The sequence below is a fragment of the Parathielavia appendiculata genome (assembly GCF_033297405.1).
Source record: "Parathielavia appendiculata strain CBS 731.68 unplaced genomic scaffold N657scaffold_12, whole genome shotgun sequence".
Classification (NCBI taxonomy): domain Eukaryota; kingdom Fungi; phylum Ascomycota; class Sordariomycetes; order Sordariales; family Chaetomiaceae; genus Parathielavia; species Parathielavia appendiculata.
The window spans coordinates 758092-776347 of record NW_026944231.1 but is presented as its reverse complement, the minus strand read 5'-3'; the positions used below and the strand labels follow the sequence as shown (position 1 = coordinate 776347).

Below are 18256 nucleotides of genomic sequence, written 5' to 3'. Positions count from 1 at the left end.
ACCGATGAGAACCAAGAGCTCGGTTCAGACACAGGAATTATGCGCCTCCGCTGCCCAAACTGTGAGTGGTCCTCGGGAAGCGCCCGAATCCGTGTGATGCGAACTCGTGAACAGGTCCGATGGCCCCTTTCAGCTCTCATTGAGCAAGAATTGTCGCAATGCCATTCTCCCGTCCCTCAGGTTTCCCAATCAGGGCATGCATGTTGCGCAAAGCAAGAATGAGGAAGCCTCATCATCGAGGTCGGGATGATCGACTCGGGAATCGGCAAGGCTACGGCAAGCCCCATGATCCCTGAAAAATCTGGGGTACGTGTAGCCACCGGTCCTTGACCGGCAACCCTGCCGGACGTGAACGGAGCCGCAAAATTCTGATGTTTTCGGCCACATCCACACCTAGCCAAAGGTTCCATAAGCATTGCTGTGCTTGACTTTGAACTTCTGGGAGGTTGGAAGCGTTTGGATGGAATCTGTCAGCATTTCACGAGGTCTGAAAATTTGCTTCCAAGTCTAGAGGCTCGGTGCCCGCCTTGCAGCAATGCGCGACCGCATCCCTCTGATGGCGATGTCACGGCTGCAGGTCCAGCTGTCGAATCGGACAAGCCAGAAGCCGGGCGTGACGTGAGCGGGTCGCAGGTGGTCGAAAAGCCAAGTTACCCTTGTCGTCTGCAGATGGGGACAGGAACAATTGGCGAGCCGTGCAGTGGTTTGCACGAATTCCCAGAGAGGCTGTCCCTGGCATTCAGAGCGGGTCTTGCCTAGACTGCGTAAAGTACCTATGGCTGGGTAGCACAGCGTTCGGGTACATCGCCGAGACCAAGCCATTGCGTAACGAATAAGACCTTAGCGGCCCGCGTGACTGCCCCTGGAGTTTCCATCAGCTAACGGAAAGCTCGACTGGCTTCTCGGCGTCAAATTTTCTGGCCCGCAAGCGTTGGAGCTCGGCCTTGCGCTCACCTGACGCCATTCCAGGAGACCGTTGGCAGGAGGTTAGCAACGGGGGAACTGAGGTGCTCTGCGCCGAGCCATCCGCCTTTTGCTGTGCTGTCGTCAGGGGCTGGCGACGCCCGCCGTGGTTGCGTCTTTTGGCAAATTTTGCCTTCAAGGCGCTTTGTCAGAGGTCAGGTACCTTTGGCGATGGCTGGTGAGCCTGTGACCATGGTTGCGGATTGTACATGTACAAAGAGCGCCCGTTGAAGCGTTTGCACGATTCTAGCGCAGGATATTGTGGTCATGCGGCTTCCCGCCCAGAGCTCGTGCTTGAGTTGCGTCTTTCTTTGGATGGATCTCGTTCTTCGTTAGGTAAGGGGGGCTGACACCACTACACGGTCCATCCTTGCCTATAAGTCCACCCCCTTCTGCTCCTGGATTTTCTTCAACAAAGGCTCGACCAGTGCCACACATCAGCAAACAAACATCTTTCAACTTCCGTCTCAACTTTTCGGTACTCAACTTGAACTTTCAAACCTCTGCTTGCCAACCACATCCCCAAAGTGCACCACTCCACGCATACACCACAGCTGACAGCTTGAACCTCGTATACAACCACACCTACACCGAAACCAACACAGCCAACAACCTGGGACATCACAATGGGCCTCACCAAGATGACCTCGTACACCATCACCGAGCCGCACCCCACGGTCCTGCAAAATTCCTTCACCCATTCAGGACGAGGTGGAAGAGGCAATTTCTTCCGCGCCCCAGCAACCACCTCCCCCAGCGGCGTCCCCACGCCAGCGACCCGCACCACCTCGGCCAGCACCCGAAACTACTTCACGGGTCGAGGAGGGGCAGGCAATGCGCACGCGGCCGGCGAGCGGCCCGTGCTGTCCTTCGACGAGGAGTATTCGCGCGCCGAGGTGCGCGAGAAGACGGCGATTTTCGGGTATGCTGGCAGGGGGGGAGCAGGCAATATATTCCACGAGACCAGCAGCAAGAAGAGCGACGTCGATGGCGAGGAACTGGCGCGCGCCGACTCGGCTAGCTCCGGTGGCAGCTCTCGGAGCGGCTCAAACGGGTTCTGGGATCGCGTCAGGAGCATCAGGCATTAAAGCGGCGGCGTGACTGGGGAGGGACGACTTTTACTTGTTTCGCGGTCGCCGAGGCCGAGGATGAGAAGCCTGAGCGGATGCTGGGGTCGGCGGTGGGAGATGAGCCGTGCACATCTCGATTCTTTCACTTTTCTCTTCTCGGTCATGTTTTCTTTTGTGGTCACTTTATGGCTTTTCTCTTTTCTCTCTCGGCATGGGATACTCGCAAGCAAGGCGTTTTGGGAAACCTCTGGGAGAGGCGGCTCAATTCAACAGTGCGTTATGACATGGAAGGAATTAAAAAAAGGTTTTCTTTAGCGGGATTGGAGGATGGGACGGCGGATGGATGGGTTGGTTGGGCCCTCAGAACAAACGAAAATCTCGGTGTCGACGGTTCGATGATTTGAAGGCTCATCGAGTACATGAACCAGAGTCTTGGACTCTGCTCTGACTTGATTGCCATCGTCTATCACTGCAAGGCGAACGGGAGATGACGGCGGGACTGGCAGGCGTCTGCTCTGGTGAATTGCGGTTCTTGGTCTGATGACTTGTGTACAAATCAATATACCCCCCCACTGCAATCCTGGTTATTCAATCTCTCAAGTTTCAACAGCTCATTCTGTGATCTTGGCCGGTTCGGGTCGTTGTGGCCCCTCGTTACTCAGCATCAACTTCTTCCCTCTGAAGAGGACCCAATCCAGCTCTGATTTGTCCGTTAGCGTGGCAGATGGAAGGGCTCTAGACATGAATGGAGATCAATGAAATCGAGGAAAACAATGGATAGAGAAAAAAATAGAACATAAAGACAAAAAGTAATAGAAGAGGAGAGAAAACGGCAAAGAGGAAGAGGAAAGAAAGAAAGAACACAAGAAGGTCAAAGTGAAAGAAGATGAGGTGTGATACCCAAGTTCCCGATAACAAACAAACCAGGGTGGAATTGTATTTAGCTTGCCGCACAGCGGTGTTGCACACCCAACGAGCTGACGGCATGAACAATGAGGCGATTGATATGTCTATACATCAATCAAAACTGGGTATCATTCGTTTTCTCTCACGCCCCACTGATACAGCTCATCAGTTGCACGGCCCTTAGCAGCCCAACCGCCGACGCCCACAATGCCATCAACCTCACACAACTGACGCAGTAGCTCCCGCCATTATTTCTCTTCGCAATTACGCACATTTCATCCCAAAAGATCCGCCTAGCACCGCGTAGATAACGGTCTTTGGATTGCCTGCTCTCAGAGAAGACGTCCACATAAGAGGCGGCACATTATGAGGCCACTCTACTCGTCATCGAAAGCCACGGCCGACCGAAGTTGGCATTATAGTGTCCGCCGATAGGCAGCGCTCATGTAAACTTGGTGTGGATAATGTCCGGGTTCTCGTGCCAGTCATCGATGCTGACCCACATCTATTGACACGGCTTTCTTAGCATTCGCTCTCAAAAGCAAGGGAACAGGCGCGCAAGAGCAAACTCTACCTTTCTAAACGTGCTCAGCCCAGCAAGAATACTTCCGCCAATCCAGGTCGAGTACTTGCGTTCGGGCGGCGCAAATATCTTTATCCTCATGTCTTTAACGGCGACTCGCTGCACCTCGGACAGCAGCCGGTCGCCAAAGCCCTTGGTGAGGGTGCTGCCGCCCGAGAGCACGATATTCGAGTACAGGTCTTTTCGCAGGTCGAGGTCCGTCCGGTTGATCGAGTCGACCACGATTTGGTGCACGCCGGGGTACTCGAGGCCGATAATTTCTGGGTCGAAGAGGATCTCTGGCGCGCGGAACCGTTCTGCGCCGATCTTTTCAAAGGGGGAGGGGGGACAGATGTCAGTCTGCATTTTCGGATCTGGTGTTTGCCGGAGCAGAAAAGAAGAAAGAGAAGAAATTCGGGCATACCTTGAGCTTGTTCCCGTCTGGCAACACGTACTCGGCAACCTTGCCCTGGTCCAGCTTGGCCGCGGCCCATTCCTTCTCCTCTTTGCGCGGGTCCTTGGCGACGTAGGTGACGGCCTCCTTTATCAGCCGCACCACCTCCTTCTCGGCGCTCGTGTGGAAGACGTAGCCGCTTTTGCGGAGCAGCGTCTGCAGGTACTCGGTCACGTCTCGCCCAGCCACGTCGATCCGCCGGATGCTGTTGGGCACCGTGAAGCCCTGGTATACCGGCACGGCGTGTGACACGCCGTCGCCTGCGTCCAGCACCACGCCTGTTGTCCGGCCGCTGGCGTACAGAGATAAAACAGCCTGGATGGACGTGTAGAGCGCTGGTACGTTGAAGGTTTCGAATAGGATCTGGGCGGCCGTGTCGCGGTTGGAGCGCGGGTTGAGCGGGGGTTCAGTAAGCAGGACTGGGTGCTGAGGAGAGTCAGCCTCTGCTTTTTGGGTCCCTTTTTTTTCCCCGAGGTGAGAGGTGAGAGAGACGGTACTTCTTCACTTAGAGTCTTTAACCCTTCATCATACACGTAGGCCCAGATCTTCTCCATGTCGTCCCAGTCGGTGACAATGCCATGTTCCAACGGGTATCGGATCTTTAGCAGCCCGCGTAGTTCGGTGGCTGCCTTCTGGCCGATGAAAACTTCGCCCTCCAACGCGCCCGCCAGCACACGCAGATGTTTCGGCCTCCCTACCCACGAGGGAAAGTGGCATTTTGGGACATCCTCGCCAGCGAAACCAGCCCGTATGGTGCCGGACCCGTTGTCCAGCACAATGGGTGCGTTGTGCAGCGTGTCTGCCATCGTTCTTTCAAGGGTCGAGCGAGATTTATCGTCCCAACATGCAGTTCTCGAGGCGCTTCGGAGAATTGGCGGTCGATTGTCCAGCCGGTCAATATCTGCCCCGTTGCGGCGTCCCGGGTGTTCAATCAGGAGCTCGCGTATTTCTCGATTCGATCTAGGGCCGGTGATCTCGTAGTGTGTGTTTGCAAAAGCGGCTATCAAGACTGACGCGCAGATGTTGCAACGTTTGCGATTCCTCTATCAAGCGGCGACTGTGCGATTTGTTGTTTGTCCAAGGAGCTGTTTAGGAGCTCCAAATCAGGACGCGTTCAGATGCAGGGCACAATGTCGCATCATTGGTATTGGGGTGTGGGGCCATCAGGGGCACGAGACGCACGGGCCGCGATAATGAAGCCCCAAATGTACCTTATCGATAAACTTTACCCTCAAGCAGCGACTTGATAGGAGCAAGTGCGACAGCTCCGTCTCCCACTCATTTCGTCCCAACAGTGTAGGAGATGCTCTGGGCTCTTCAGGGTCCTAAGCTCTACCCAGCTATCCCCCAGGGAGACTGCGTTCTAAGACTTTAGGCTCTGCTCGGTTGAGTTATTTTGAATATGATCGCGAGTCTTTCGCTTCCCAAAGATACGACCACCCGGACGGCGCCTGTATCAACCATTCCACTGTCTTCTCTTTTGGGCCTCCCGCCGAGCTTTCTTTGTATCTAATTCTTCTTCCACGGTCAAGAACGCTTCAGGCGAGTCTCGAGCTGCACCGTCGCCCCAATAGCCGATGGCCAGACCTTGACTAGCTCCAAGCCCACGGCATCGAACATCTGCTTGAACTCGTCAAGAGTCTTCTCCTTGCCGGTGATGGCCATCAAGTTCAGATCCAGCCAGTACAGCTCCTTCAGCCGCCCGGGCTCAACCTTCTCCGGCACCAGCATGTCGCACACAATCAAGCGCGAATCCGGACCCATGGCTGAGACGGTGTTCTTGAGGATGTCGATGCATACCGAGGGGTAGAAGTCATGCAGCAGTCGCCGCATGAAGTAGACATGGGCATCTTTCGCCGTGACACGGTCAGCTGGCCCTTCTCCAACTAACTAAAGCAAGGCGGCGACGCAGGGACGGGAAGCACTCACTCTTTATCGGCTGTGGGGTGAAGATGTCGTACGCGATGGCCTCAATGTTGGGAATCTCCTCGGGCTTCAGCGAGTCGATGACAATGGGTAAGTCCTGGAGGATGAGCTTGCCCCCATACACCCCCGGGATCTCCTCCTGGAGCTTCAGCAGAGCCTGGCCCCGACCGCCGGCGACATCGACGAAAAACGGCCGCTCCGGCTCCTTCTCCACATTCTCCTTTAGCGATTCCCACGGGAACATGCCCGAAATGGGCATGTTCTTCTCAATGATCTGGAGGCATTGGTCCCAGATGCCGCGGTGCTCAGGGATCTCGTCGATCGCCTCATAATACGTCTTCCCCTCCTTGCCGACGCTAAAGCAGAAGGGCGACTTCCTCAAGTCGTACAGATCCTCGGGCCGGTGTGTCTTGAAGTAGTCGGGGAGCGTCATGTACATCTTGTTGAATTCCATGATGAGGACGAAAAACGGGCCCTGCGCATCGAGCTGATACGCCCGCGAGAGAGCGCTGTGCGCGTACGTGTCGGGCGCCGTCTCGGTGAAGAAGCCGGCAACAACGGACACGCGCATCAGGCGCTGAATCGCCGATACGTCCATGTTCGTCTCGGCCGCGAGCTCCTTGGCCGTGATGGTGCCCTCGTCCGGGACCTTCTTGATGGCGCCCGTCATAATCAGCGTGTACATGGCACCGGCCGTGCTCATGACCTCCTGCTGCCTCTCGATAACATCGTACGGTGTTTCGAGGAGCGCGCGGACGCTGTCGACGCGCTCGAGCAAGGCCAGGTGCTCGGCGTGCGACGCCCTCGGATGGCTCTTGAGAGCCTCGACGAGCTCCTCGGCGGCCCTGAGTGCTGCGCTTGTGTCCTCCATGCTGGGAACGTCAACTGAGTATCAAAATGAGGTAGGGGGAGAGGGAATGTCGCTCTCTGACTCTCGGCAACGTGGATTGAGAGGGGTAGAAAGCGGAGAAGAACCTGTAGGGCTCAGGCAGCTAAACCTGACCAGGACTTCAATCCCATATCAGGAATCCCCATCCTCCTGACGATGGTCGGCCCGGCACTCGGTGATGGCCAGTACGGCCAAGAGATCAAGAGCTCGTGGGGGCACCACCCCCATCTGACGAACAACATATTGGTGTACTACGAGCGTGGTTCCGAGGCCCCGGTCCGCTCGTCCGTGTCAGGTTCGGGCAGTCGAGCTGCTGTTCTGACTCTCGAGTCTTCGCCTTTGACGGTGGGAAACGGGTGGATGGGCCCTTCTCCATCCATATCACGGAAGTCCGGCAGAACAGCCGGTTCGTTTGGGCGGGTCCGGACTTTACACAGACGAGCCAGAAGCCCACCAACCGCAGGTTGAAACCATCGGTCTACAGTAGCGCAATGTACGTCTATGTACGCCCAGCCGAGGGGTAGAGCGCTCTAGGGATTTTCATCTCACGCAGCCACTGGTCACATATTTTGGGCGGTCTTGCGAGGAAGAGAAAAAACTACGAAAGCAAGAGGCTGAAGGAGGCCATAACCGGACGCAAAGAGCAATCCCAGCGAGTCGGCTCTGCCAGCCATTTTCATGCGGTACGACCTCATGCAATATCCGCAGCCGGACAGCAATCGGCCTGCAAAACTCCTCAAGGCTCGAATCAGCATTCAGTGCATCTGTGCCCCTCGGCAGAGGCGCCGGGCTTGATCCTACCGGCCGGAGTGGCAACTTTCCTTCTGCTCTCCTCCGAAGGGCCACTAACGTTGGTTTACTCCCAGCAAACCAGAATGGCTGGCAGGCAGCACCGCCTCACAGAACATGTCTCAGTGCTAGGACCCTCTCGCCGACTTCTCATCAACAGCGCGTGCGCGGCCGTGGGAAAAGCTGCCGCCTACAGGGAGGTTGAAAAACAGACGAGGGGGAGGCGTACCAAACTGCCAATGGGGTACCACACCTGTACCCGCGCGTGGCTTCTGGGCGGCTTATGAGCGGAACGGGAAGAGCCTAGTACCAATTTAGTCACCCTATCCTACCCCAGGTTCTGCCAAGAAGCGGAAGGTCGATCGTTCGTGTGGTTTCTCGCCAGTCGAAAAAGGAGCAGCCCGACCCTCCGTCAATTCAAAGTCTCAACAGTGTTTTCTTCGTCTCAAGCTCGCCTGATCACCCCATCGACTTTCAACGGAGTACTCCAGGGGATCATTGCCGTGTGCCTGCCCTCGGAACAAACCAGAAGCCCGCCATGGCGGATCCGCAATCACCATCAAGGAACTTCATTGAGGCAGACGAGGTGAGCTTTCACACGCGACCATCTCGTTCTCACTCACACATCCATGGTGGGAACTGACTGGACTGACCGAAACGTGATTAGCGATGGGACAATAACAGCAACAGCGACGAGGTGTGTGTCTCTGTTCTCTGCCTCTCTTTTGCGGGAATCTTATCAGGAGAATATCGGGCATTGCTGAGACACATTGGCGGCGTGAAACAGGGCGCTGAGGTGGCCAGCTCGGGGACTTCCTTGACCTCGATTACGTCCTCGGTGCTCCGGGGAAAGGTGGAGGACGGGCGGGTATATGCCGTGTACGGCAAGGAAGGTATGTGTTGCTCCCCTCAAGTGAGCGTTCTTGTGGGCCAGGTGTGGCTAACACATGGGCTAGAGTATGGGATGCCGATGGATGATTCGGAATTGGACAGGATCGGTTAGTTATCCGCGGTATTTCCTTTCACGCCCAAGACCTACAGCGCCTGGACCTCTCGAGAATGGCGCTGACGTGATGGACAGATATGTGCCATGCGAAATATTATGCACTTCTCAATAAGAAACGGTTCCTCGCGCCGATCGGGGAGAATCCGCAGAAAATATTAGATCTGGGGTGCGGAACAGGTAAAGTGGTCGCTTGCGCGGACTGCGGGAACTCCACAACCTGGCTCAACAACTGACAACATATATCCCAGGCATATGGTCGATGGACATTGCTGATATGTATCCGTCTGCCGATGTGCGAACAACTGTCCATGCCTTGGCCTTGTGGCTATCTGATCTAACTGGGTGTGTCAGGTGCTGGGAGTTGACATTGCGCCGACACAGTCGGAATGGTAAGCGCTCTGTCAACCATGACCAACCAAGACTGGGAACTCACACAGTGCTCCAGGGTGCCTCCAAACTGCCGCTTCGAGCTCGACGACATTGAGCAAGACTGGGCATGGAAGGAGAACTCATTCGACTTCATCTTTGCGCGCGACCTCATTCTTGCCGTTCGGAACTGGCCAAGGTTGATAGATCAGGTCTACGAGTAGGGGATACCACCACTCCCTTGAATCCACCACTAATAAAACTGCAATACACCCCCCGCGCTGACCCACCGCCACATTCATTTATAGACACCTCAAGCCCGGCGGCTGGGTCGAGTTCCAGTGCGTGACGGGCCTGCTGCGGTGCGACGACGGCACGCTACCCGACGACAGCCCAATGCGGCAATTTTCGGACGCCATCTACGACTCGACCCAGATTTTTGGCACGCCCATCGACGACCCGACGCGCTGGCGGGGCTGGTTCGATGAGCGCGGCTTCGAGGACGTGACCGAGGTCGTCTACAAGCTGCCATGCAACCCGTGGCCCAAGGACCAGCGCCTGAAGCTGATTGGCGCGTTCGAGATGGAGAATCTGCTGTACGGCCTCAGCGGTATGGTCACGAGGCTGTTTTCGAAAGCGTTGAGGTGGAGTCCCGAGGAGGTCGAGGTTTTTTTGGTGAATGTGAGGAAGGAGATTAAGAATAGGAATGTTCATTCCTACTGGCCTTAGTGAGTTTTCTCTTCGTCTTCTTCTTCTTTAGGTTAATGAACACTCCCTTTTCGCTGACGTTCTGTTGAAAAGCTATGTCGTCTACGGGCGGAAACCGGGCGGGCCATCGAGCGAGGAGGAGGCGCCGCCAGTCAGTGAGGCTAAAAACGAGGCACCGCAGCAGCATGATGAATGAAGAAGTGTGAGATTTGGATGTCAGCCAGGCGTTAGGGAGTCGAGTCGTTGGGCAGGTTCGGTCTGTGTGTTCCGTTCCTGCGGCATGTTGTGCTCAGCGCATACAAGAACTTGGGATTGGGAGTTGGGGTGATTCTGGCAAGTAATAACCTGTGGGTGAAAGATAAAGAAACATGCCTCTGTCACTGTTTGTATGAACCCGATGCTCATTTTATTCATCAAATCCCCATTGCTTAGGCATAACACGGATATAGACAACTAGAACAACTAACAAGGCTCAGTCCTGAATCTAAAAGGGCACGGGAACTAGTACCGCATCTTCCAACTCCATTCACGAACCAAGTCATTTCTACTCTCCATAGGTATGAGTCCCGGGTCTTGAGAAATCAACTTAGATATGCAAACCGCTTAACCCCAAGCCAGTACTGTGCGTGATGAAGGGTATAATTTTCTACATATAGGCACACAGCTTGTTCTATAGGAATGTCCAATAGCACCACACCAGTTAACTACTCGAAGAGAGGAACCGGACATCATGGCATCATGAGAAGGACGAACCTGGGAATCAAAGAGAAAAAATAAAACAAAGTGAGACGAAGGCATGAATCATCAAAACCCCTACAACCCAATCCACCCGCCGCTGGGTATGAGTGCTCAAGCAGAGAATAAAGGGGGCGTAAATCCGAAGAAACGATTTTCCAACCAGCAAGCAGGATGAAACAAAACAACCCCGAACCACCCAAAATCCCAGCCCACCTGCCCATTCCCACAACTTCCCCCCTCTACACCCCCCTAAACATTCTCACCACCAAGAACCACACCGCCCCGATAAACTTGAACGCCGACAACGCCGCGACCGACCAGAGCACGACGCTCAGATAGACATTGGCGCGATCGCTCTTGATCTGCTCCTCGGTCTGGCCGTTTTCGGGGACGAGCCTGTCGACGCCGGCGGTCGACAAGACGACGGCGCACAGGGCAAAATTCATAATCATCCAGACGAGCACGACGACGGTCCGGACGCCGCGGTAATAGTCCATCTGCTTCTCCTCGAGCTGGCTCGGCGTGGGCGGCTTGACTTCCTTGACGGGCTTGCGCCCAAACACCTGTAGCTCCTTCTCGTACTGCGAGTTCAGGTCCCCCTCGTCCGGCAGGTCCGTCTTGCCCTGGCCGTCCTTGGTGTTGACCGAGGGCAGCTTGTCGGGCTTGTCGTCGCCCTTGGTGCCCCACGAGATGTCGTGCGTGTTGCAAAAGGCGTAGACGTTGAGCACGTTGGTGTAGGTCGGCGAAAGCAGCATGTACTGGATGAGCGAGGTGAACATGTGCCAGGGGTCGAACATGAGCAGGGAAGCGACGAGCCAGATGCCGTAGGTGGACATGACCGAGACGATGAGGGTGTAGAAGACCTTGTTTTTGAAGAGCGAGTCGACGCTGAAGCCATTGGTGCTGAGGTCGGTTTGGATGGCGACGACGGCGATGTAGATGGCCGCGAACATGAGGTAGCTGGGAAGGGAGTCAGTATACAATTTACCCTCTATACGAGTGACTAAGTTGGACCGGCTCACATGAAGAGAATCGCCCAAAAGATAACCATGGCCATGTAGTATGGCCCTGATCCAGCCGGCCGATTACCCATCGACAGAACAAAGCAGGTCATGAGCGACATGCCGTACAACCAGGTGAAGACCACGCTAAGGATTCTCCCAACGTTGCCCAGCAGATTATCGTCGCCCAAGCTAGTCGTCAGGATCTTAAACACCAAGAAGAAGTTGCCAATAGCAAACCAGGAGAAGATCATGTTGACCGTGTTGAAGATGAACTCGATAAAGAAGGCAAACTTGCGCAGGATGGAATGGTCGGAACGGAAGAACTGGTGGAAATGAACAATGGCGTAGATGGCAGCGAAGAAGGAACCGTTGAGCCAGCGACGACGCTGGAGAATCAGCTCGGTGACTGTGTCCGGGACGTCGGTCTCGCCCGTAGCCGACTTGACGTACTGCAGGATCCAGTGGCAGTTGCGCTTGGTGACGAGCTCAAAACACAAGATACGATCCTCGGCGAGGTACATGTTGGCCGTGAAAATGCCGGCGTCGCCGCCGTGCAGCTTCTCGCCGGCAAAGTACTTCTCCAACGGGCCCTGACCGTTCTTGTCGTTCTGCAACGCCACGTACCGGTAGGCCGAGAAGGCACCGGGCAAGACCGAGATGAAGCCAAAGGCCGACTCGAGGGGCTTGTCCAGAATGTTGCTCATCTTGTACTCAAAGTTCTGCGTCGCTACCAGCGGGTTGACAAGGTTCTTGCCGCCCGTGCCCAACATGGCCTTGATTTCACCGCACGCGCCGGCGCACATGGGCTCCAGGTCGAATGCCTTCCACAGGTGGTATATGGAGCTGCCGCCCGGCTTGGTACCGGCGTCGATCAGCACGCAGATGTTTGGGTCCAGGACGCGGCCAAACGCTTGGAAGAACCAGCGGTGCGAGTTGATCTTCTTCTGGTTCTTTTCTTTCAGGCAGAAAAGCATCTGCACGGGCTGCTGCTTGGGGATAAGCTGGACGACGTCGTTCTTGATGGTCATACCGACCTGGGTGGTATACTCGTAAATGTGAGCCGTGACATCCTTGCCGTTGACCTGCTGCTTGGCAATGCCCTCCTGGTAGACGCCCATACCAGCCAGAAGCGCCCTGGTCCGGGGGTTGATCTTGGCACGACCATCGCTGACGACGCAAACGACGATCTTCTTCCAGGCATCCTTGCCCCACGTCTTGCTCTCGGTCCGCTTGCACATATACTCGATGTTCTTGAATACACCTATCATGGTGCGCGCGAACAAAATCTCGTCTTCGTTGTACATGGTGACGACGATGAACAGCTCGGTGTGCCGTGGCTTGCTAAAAAGCTTCTGCCTGAGAGTGAAGTTGTTCTCGTAGAACTCGGAGGGATCGCATGTCGCCGCCGAGTAGCGCATGTGCGTGAACTCATCACGCTCGCCGTGAGGCAGCTGATTCAACAGTTTCGGGGGGATTGGGCAGTCCAGCACCAAGTTCCCGCGGTACAGCAGGACTTGTTTCACGGTCTTCCACCTCTTGATCGGCTGGTTGTTTGTCTTTGGCTGCGGGTTGTCATGAAACGGATCACTTGCGCCAACTTGCGAGTCGGTATGTGTCAACATCGGCCGGTTGTCGTCGTCGTAGAAGGGCGTCGTCGTCTGATCGTACGGCGTCATTGTCTGATCGTAACCATGGCTAGGATGCGGCTCGTAAGGTTGGTTGTAGTAGGCATCGTGATGCGCCTCGGGATCAACCGAGTAGCTCCCAAGGTTGTCAACGGATTGCTGTGAGGTGTCCGTCAGCTTCGATCCCGGCGCAACCTCCCGCGAACTGAGCGCGAACTCACTGCGGTCTGCATGTGTAATGAGTCGCCGGGGCTGTATCTCCCGGGGCCTGCAGTAGGAATGTCCAAGGGCGAGTGACCGTACGGGTTGTCCTCCAAGTGGTACCCGTGCTGGAGTGGATGCGCCGGAGATGGCGTCCTATGCACCCGGGTGTCCATGGGGTGGCTCTCGTAATAGTCGTCGTCTGCATCGTGAGACGATGTTAGCTAATCCGTCTCCAGCAACAGTGTTCCTGGGTCAGCGGACTGAGACCCTTCGAGATGAGGGCCAACGCGCTATGGCCAGCGACGTGTCAAGGGCAAAACACCCTGTGCCAATAATCCTGATACAGCTCACACGACTGTTGTTGGGCTGGGTACCGAGCTCGCTCCCATGCGCCAGGCAAAGAAGTAGTTGCGGCACAAGCACAGCTCGCACGAATCGGTTCCAGGCCGCGGGCAGAAGGAATAAGGGACAAGGCCCCAGAGGAACCGGCCGCTTAGGTGGAAGGAATGTGTGATACGGGTCGAGGGTGGGAGCGTGAGAGGTGGTATCCCACTACCGCGAGCGTGTGAAAGGAATGGAGGGGTCGCATGAAGGAGAGGAATGACCACTTGCCTAACCGATTATATGACATTGTTGCCAATCGCTCACGGCGAGCTTGACTGAAAAACAGCGGACCGGGCAACTAATGGAGGTATCTCCAAAGTAATGCAAAGGCAACCTGCAAATGCTTGGTTGGTGCCTCTCAATTCGGACAGATACGCGTCTCAGATGTCAAAATGCCAGGGACCCGTCCCGGTGTCGGAATGCAAGACGGTCGATAGGCGGGTGTGGATTGTATCAATTCGCCGCTGAATCCGAGGTTTGTCTGCCCCCCTCGCCGCAGCCGCGCGGCCGCCCCGTGAATCCGAGAGGTATGGGTGTCGATCGGTTGGCTGTGTATGAGGCGCGCGGCCCTCTGCTCCTCCGGCGTTATACCTGTTTGTTGTAAATTTTATTATACAAGCATCTGCACCGCAGGAATGCGCCGGGCTTTGTTGCGGCTCTCGGTTGATCGGTTGGGTCCGGCACTTTGCAGCGGGTTTGAGGGAGGTCACAAGCGCTGTGCGCAGCGGGTTTAACCTGAGGGCAAAGTCGCAGGTTTCAGGGTGATGATTTTGGAACCAGGAGTTCAAAGCTTAAACGGCAGACAGGGATGGTTGAGGGGCTGGCGAATGAAGGGACTCTGCTTGCCGGGAGATATCAGGCGGGTCGTGTGTTGTTTCAGCGCCCGATTGGGTATTGGTGACGTTCCGCCGCTGGTGCGCCAGCTGATTGGGTCCCGTGGTTGTGAGAAGGGGGCGGTACCTGGAGTACCTAACACGACCATAAGCCTGTCCGTCGTTGCCGTTCGATGTCGATGTCCGAGTTTGCACCCTTTCTTTCGCAGACGAACCCTTACTCGTAGTGCGGCTCCTCATGAAGGATTCAAGAAGAAAAAGGAAGAGTGGCAGTGGGGGGGGAATTTCTTTGTTTCAACAATTCCCTCTCCCGATGTCAAAGGGAGCTGGGAAAAACTTAAGCATGGTCCTTACTGGTAGCGTGAATTGGTGGTTGGGATGGGATGAGGCTGTGCGCCCCGGAAGCCACGAAACGCTTGCTCGCTGCGCTCATGACCCCACAATCGCCTTACCTGACGCGGCTGGGTTACACTGTATCCGTAACAAAGTTCGCCTTTCCAGAGCTAAGCCCCGAGGCGCTGCAGTAGGTATGTACAATAAACCAACTAGTTACCGACTGCCGCCAACAGGGTTTGACAAAATGTGTCTCTGCCGGCAATCTACCTCGTCATTCACGGTCTATTGGCCTAATCACCCTATACCTTACCTTATAAACGAACATGAAAATCAAGAGATCGCATTCCTAACTCTACTGTGGCGTTGTGATCGTTCGCTCCGGTGGCCTTGATCAATTTCTAGTTGCAGCTTTCTATTGTTGAATCCATACTAGCGTCGACAACTACCGTACAAGCCACAGGGCCCACGCAGCCCACTCTACCCCTTGTCGGAGTCCGGACGGCTCTCCGGATAGCCCTTTTCGCGTTGATAACATAAACCTGTCCTGAGAACGGCGGCCTTACTAAGTATTATGCCGCTACTGCAGTAGGATAGCAACGACAAGGCTGGATCTCAGTTTCTGGGTACAGAAAATGCGAAGCTTCTCTTGCTTGTAATAAAGGTCGTACATGTGCAAGGCAGTCGAGTATCCAGCTCTTGGCTGCAGCCACGGAAGGCCGGCTCAGGTCTCGCCCTGTTTTACCGACAGCCATCGTCCATAGCTGCAAAATTCGGAACTCTTTAAACCATGCCCCTTGGCTCCATATGATAACTACACTCTATCCGGAGTCTACAACCCAGCCCAGACCCAACTCCCCATCAAGCCATCTCCCTCCCAAGCCTATTCAGCTCCTCCCTGATAAACACCCCCGCATTAACCAGCTCGCTGGCGCCATAAATGACCCTCCTCTTCCCCCGATCCCCCGCCGCCGCCCGCGCCGCCCACTCCTGCAGGTTCCCGTACTCGTCCATGGACCCGCCCCCAACCATAAACACCATCGCCTCGGAAAACCCCTGCCTTCGCTGGCCGAAGCTGGCCCCGGTGCCGGCAGCCCGCTCGCCGACGAGACCGGAGCCAGGGAGTCCACCCGGCGCCGTGCCTGCCCCACCACCCGCAGCCCGGAGCGCAGACGGCGGGGGCATCGTGCCGCGTGCGTTAGGGCTCCGCGGGTCAAAGTAGAGGTAGTGCTCCGTCTTGGCAATGGCCGACGAGCTTGCGCTCGAGGGATCCATGATGGATTCGGTGATCTTGGTCACGGTCAGATCCCTGTCGACCGGCAGGAAGTTCTTGATTCCGCCAAGCAGCGAAGCGACGTTGGCTGTCAATGCGTTCGTGGGGACCCCCGTCTCCTTGAGTCGGTCTGTGAGCCGCGTCGAGATGGCCGAGAAGCGGTTGAAGAGATCCGAGGAGCTCGACTGCTGCTGGCTTGCTGACCCCTGGCTGGCGGTAGTAGTGAGCTGCGTCATTTTCGTTGTTGCCCGGACCCTGTTAAGCAATTAGTAGACTATCCGCAGGAGGTGGAGCGCAGTTTATCTTACTGTCGGATGTATGCCAGACATGTCTTATCACATCCCGCCGCTTCCAAAGCCTCCTCAAACTGCGCCCATTCTTGCTTCGATACATCCTGCTCTGTGCTGAGGAACCAGATGATGAACAGGCGCAGCTTATCCGCGGGCTGGCCCTTATCGTCCGTCTTGATCAGCTCCAGCATCTGCGCCTTGGTCTGCTTCATGACGTTCTCCTCGAGTTGGAAGTAGTTGTCCAGCTGCCGGTTCTGAATTTCGCCCAGAACCGCAGCGAGAATGTTCATGTGCATATCCAGCACGGCTTTCCTTTCCCGAAGCTCTGGGAGGAGGGTTATTGCCGCCTTGAGGTGCTGCGCACTGATACTTGTGTCATTTTGAAGGTCCTCGAAGTTGCTGACACCAGTCTTCTTTGTGATTGCTTCTGCCTCCTCCTTGTACTTAGTGAGCTCCGCATCTACTCCCAAGTCAGCGCCAAAATTACACGGTAAGATAGAGAGTTGAGCGAATATGGCCTTACCGATATCTTCAGCAACCTGCGGAAATGGCAAGCACGCATTCTTGGCCCAGAAAAAGTCATTGGCGGCGAGATCATACGTCTTTTTCGTCATCCCTTTCGCTGGGTTGCTGGAATCGACGGGCGTCTCAATGGTGATGCGGTTCAACTCGGACTGTGACTGGGCTTAGCGTCGATGTTTCACACGCCGAGGACGCGGCTCACCTTGAAAATGTCAAAACATAGGCTCTGGTATGTCCAGGAATGAGAGAGCATGGGTATCAAATCAACATTGCGGTCAAGAATTATGAGGACAGGTCTCGATGTTGGGGTTCCGCCAGCAGAAGGGGTGGCTCGGGCTTGTGAAGAGAAGAGATTGTCCTTGGAGTTGACGACATGATCGCGGAGCTTGCGGTCGAGCTTTTGTGCAATCATCTCGGCCGCAGCACCCCTAGGGGAGCGAATCTAAGGGGGTTGTATGTTAGCTCATGGCGTAAGTAAGCCGGCCGAAGTGAACATACAATGGGTATCACTCCTATATACTGTTAGTCTCGGGCTGGTCATCGCGTTGATCAAGAAGCCGAGGCCATACCTGATGTCACTACGACACTGAACAGGCCACTGACGATCCGGTCTATCACACGATCCAGCTCTTCGTCTTTTGTCTTTGCGCTGTTCAACGCCCAGTAGGTATGGTCCTTCTGCATTCCCAGACTGAAGAGATCAGGCTCAGTGACGATGAAGTTGAGATACTGGTCGTAGACTTGTGCGATCTGTTCTGACGTCCCTGCGGCGGCTGTCTGCGCAGCAAAGTCCTCCAAAAGGGGTCGCGGTATGGAGGAGAGGAAATTCAGGTGGGCTGAGCTGTACAGCCCCTTCTGAAGATCGTTTGTAATTGCTTGTAAGTTTGCGGGGGTCGGCTCGACCAGATATATCGCAGGGACATCGGGGATGGCGGCTCTGTGGGACGCGATATGCCTTGGCAAGTCAGAACCGAGTGCCGGGACAGCGAGGAGTAGCAGCGAGAAGCTTACATATGCATTGTCACTCCCATCGACCGGAGGTCTGACACCTGGAGCACCGGACTAATCACATCGCGACCAAGGTCCTGTACGATCCCGAGTCAGCTTAATCAATGCCTCATGCCGCCCGACATTTTTTAGGCGAGTTCCAGTGGAGTTGCTCACGTCAAACACGAGAAGCTTCCAGATAGGCGTCCCGTCCTTCGATATGGGTGCGGCCGACACCGACAATCCATTGGAGTGGGTGTCATCATTCTCGTCTGACTCCAGCGGTTCGTTCAGGTTGAGCATCTTCTTGATCGAGACTGGCATTGAGGATGGGTTAGTCCACAGGCAAATGGCGAGACGGACGAAGTGTTCCAAAGCGCATACGAATCTGCTTCTCCCGCAGAGAAGCCCCCCGCGCCGCCAT

The 18256-nt window shown here is 55.5% G+C and overlaps 6 protein-coding genes across 6 annotated transcripts; 2 read left to right on the top strand and 4 right to left on the bottom strand.

The window, feature by feature from the left end:
- Positions 1 to 1604: 1604 nt before the first annotated feature.
- On the top strand, positions 1605 to 2051 carry N657DRAFT_657980 (uncharacterized protein; the record flags this gene model as incomplete). Its single annotated transcript, XM_062794848.1, has 1 exon — positions 1605 to 2051. One exon carries the CDS (start codon positions 1605 to 1607, stop codon positions 2049 to 2051), a length of 447 nt encoding a protein of 148 aa, XP_062645204.1.
- Positions 2052 to 3180: 1129 nt separating this feature from the next.
- N657DRAFT_648267 (Actin2-like protein) lies at positions 3181 to 5049 on the bottom strand. Its single transcript, XM_062793487.1, has 4 exons — positions 4453 to 5049; positions 3926 to 4381; positions 3514 to 3828; positions 3181 to 3444 (listed from the first exon to the last, which is right to left on the bottom strand). Exons 1-4 carry the CDS (start codon positions 4759 to 4761, stop codon positions 3382 to 3384), a joined length of 1143 nt encoding a protein of 380 aa, XP_062645203.1. The 5' UTR covers positions 4762 to 5049; the 3' UTR covers positions 3181 to 3381.
- A 138-nt stretch (positions 5050 to 5187) lies between these two features.
- Positions 5188 to 7175, bottom strand: N657DRAFT_648266 (S-adenosyl-L-methionine-dependent methyltransferase). Its single transcript, XM_062793486.1, has 2 exons — positions 5885 to 7175; positions 5188 to 5805 (listed from the first exon to the last, which is right to left on the bottom strand). The coding sequence occupies exons 1-2, from the start codon at positions 6750 to 6752 to the stop codon at positions 5483 to 5485; spliced, it is 1191 nt and encodes a 396-aa protein (XP_062645202.1). The 5' UTR covers positions 6753 to 7175; the 3' UTR covers positions 5188 to 5482.
- Positions 7176 to 7972: 797 nt separating this feature from the next.
- Positions 7973 to 9882, top strand: N657DRAFT_128862 (S-adenosyl-L-methionine-dependent methyltransferase). Its single transcript, XM_062785860.1, has 10 exons — positions 7973 to 8145; positions 8227 to 8256; positions 8347 to 8452; positions 8516 to 8557; positions 8641 to 8742; positions 8814 to 8857; positions 8917 to 8954; positions 9011 to 9151; positions 9240 to 9659; positions 9733 to 9882. Exons 1-10 carry the CDS (start codon positions 8098 to 8100, stop codon positions 9833 to 9835), a joined length of 1074 nt encoding a protein of 357 aa, XP_062645201.1. The 5' UTR covers positions 7973 to 8097; the 3' UTR covers positions 9836 to 9882.
- A 734-nt stretch (positions 9883 to 10616) lies between these two features.
- On the bottom strand, positions 10617 to 13383 carry N657DRAFT_578001 (chitin synthase I; the record flags this gene model as incomplete). Its single annotated transcript, XM_062789288.1, has 3 exons — positions 10617 to 11337; positions 11400 to 13165; positions 13228 to 13383. The coding sequence occupies 3 exons, from the start codon at positions 13381 to 13383 to the stop codon at positions 10617 to 10619; spliced, it is 2643 nt and encodes an 880-aa protein (XP_062645200.1).
- Positions 13384 to 15621: 2238 nt separating this feature from the next.
- N657DRAFT_577973 (Sec1-like protein) lies at positions 15622 to 18256 on the bottom strand (the record flags this gene model as incomplete). Its single annotated transcript, XM_062789284.1, has 9 exons — positions 15622 to 16288; positions 16342 to 16786; positions 16847 to 16997; positions 17048 to 17287; positions 17344 to 17357; positions 17415 to 17800; positions 17857 to 17930; positions 18010 to 18149; positions 18217 to 18256. 9 exons carry the CDS (start codon positions 18254 to 18256, stop codon positions 15622 to 15624), a joined length of 2157 nt encoding a protein of 718 aa, XP_062645199.1.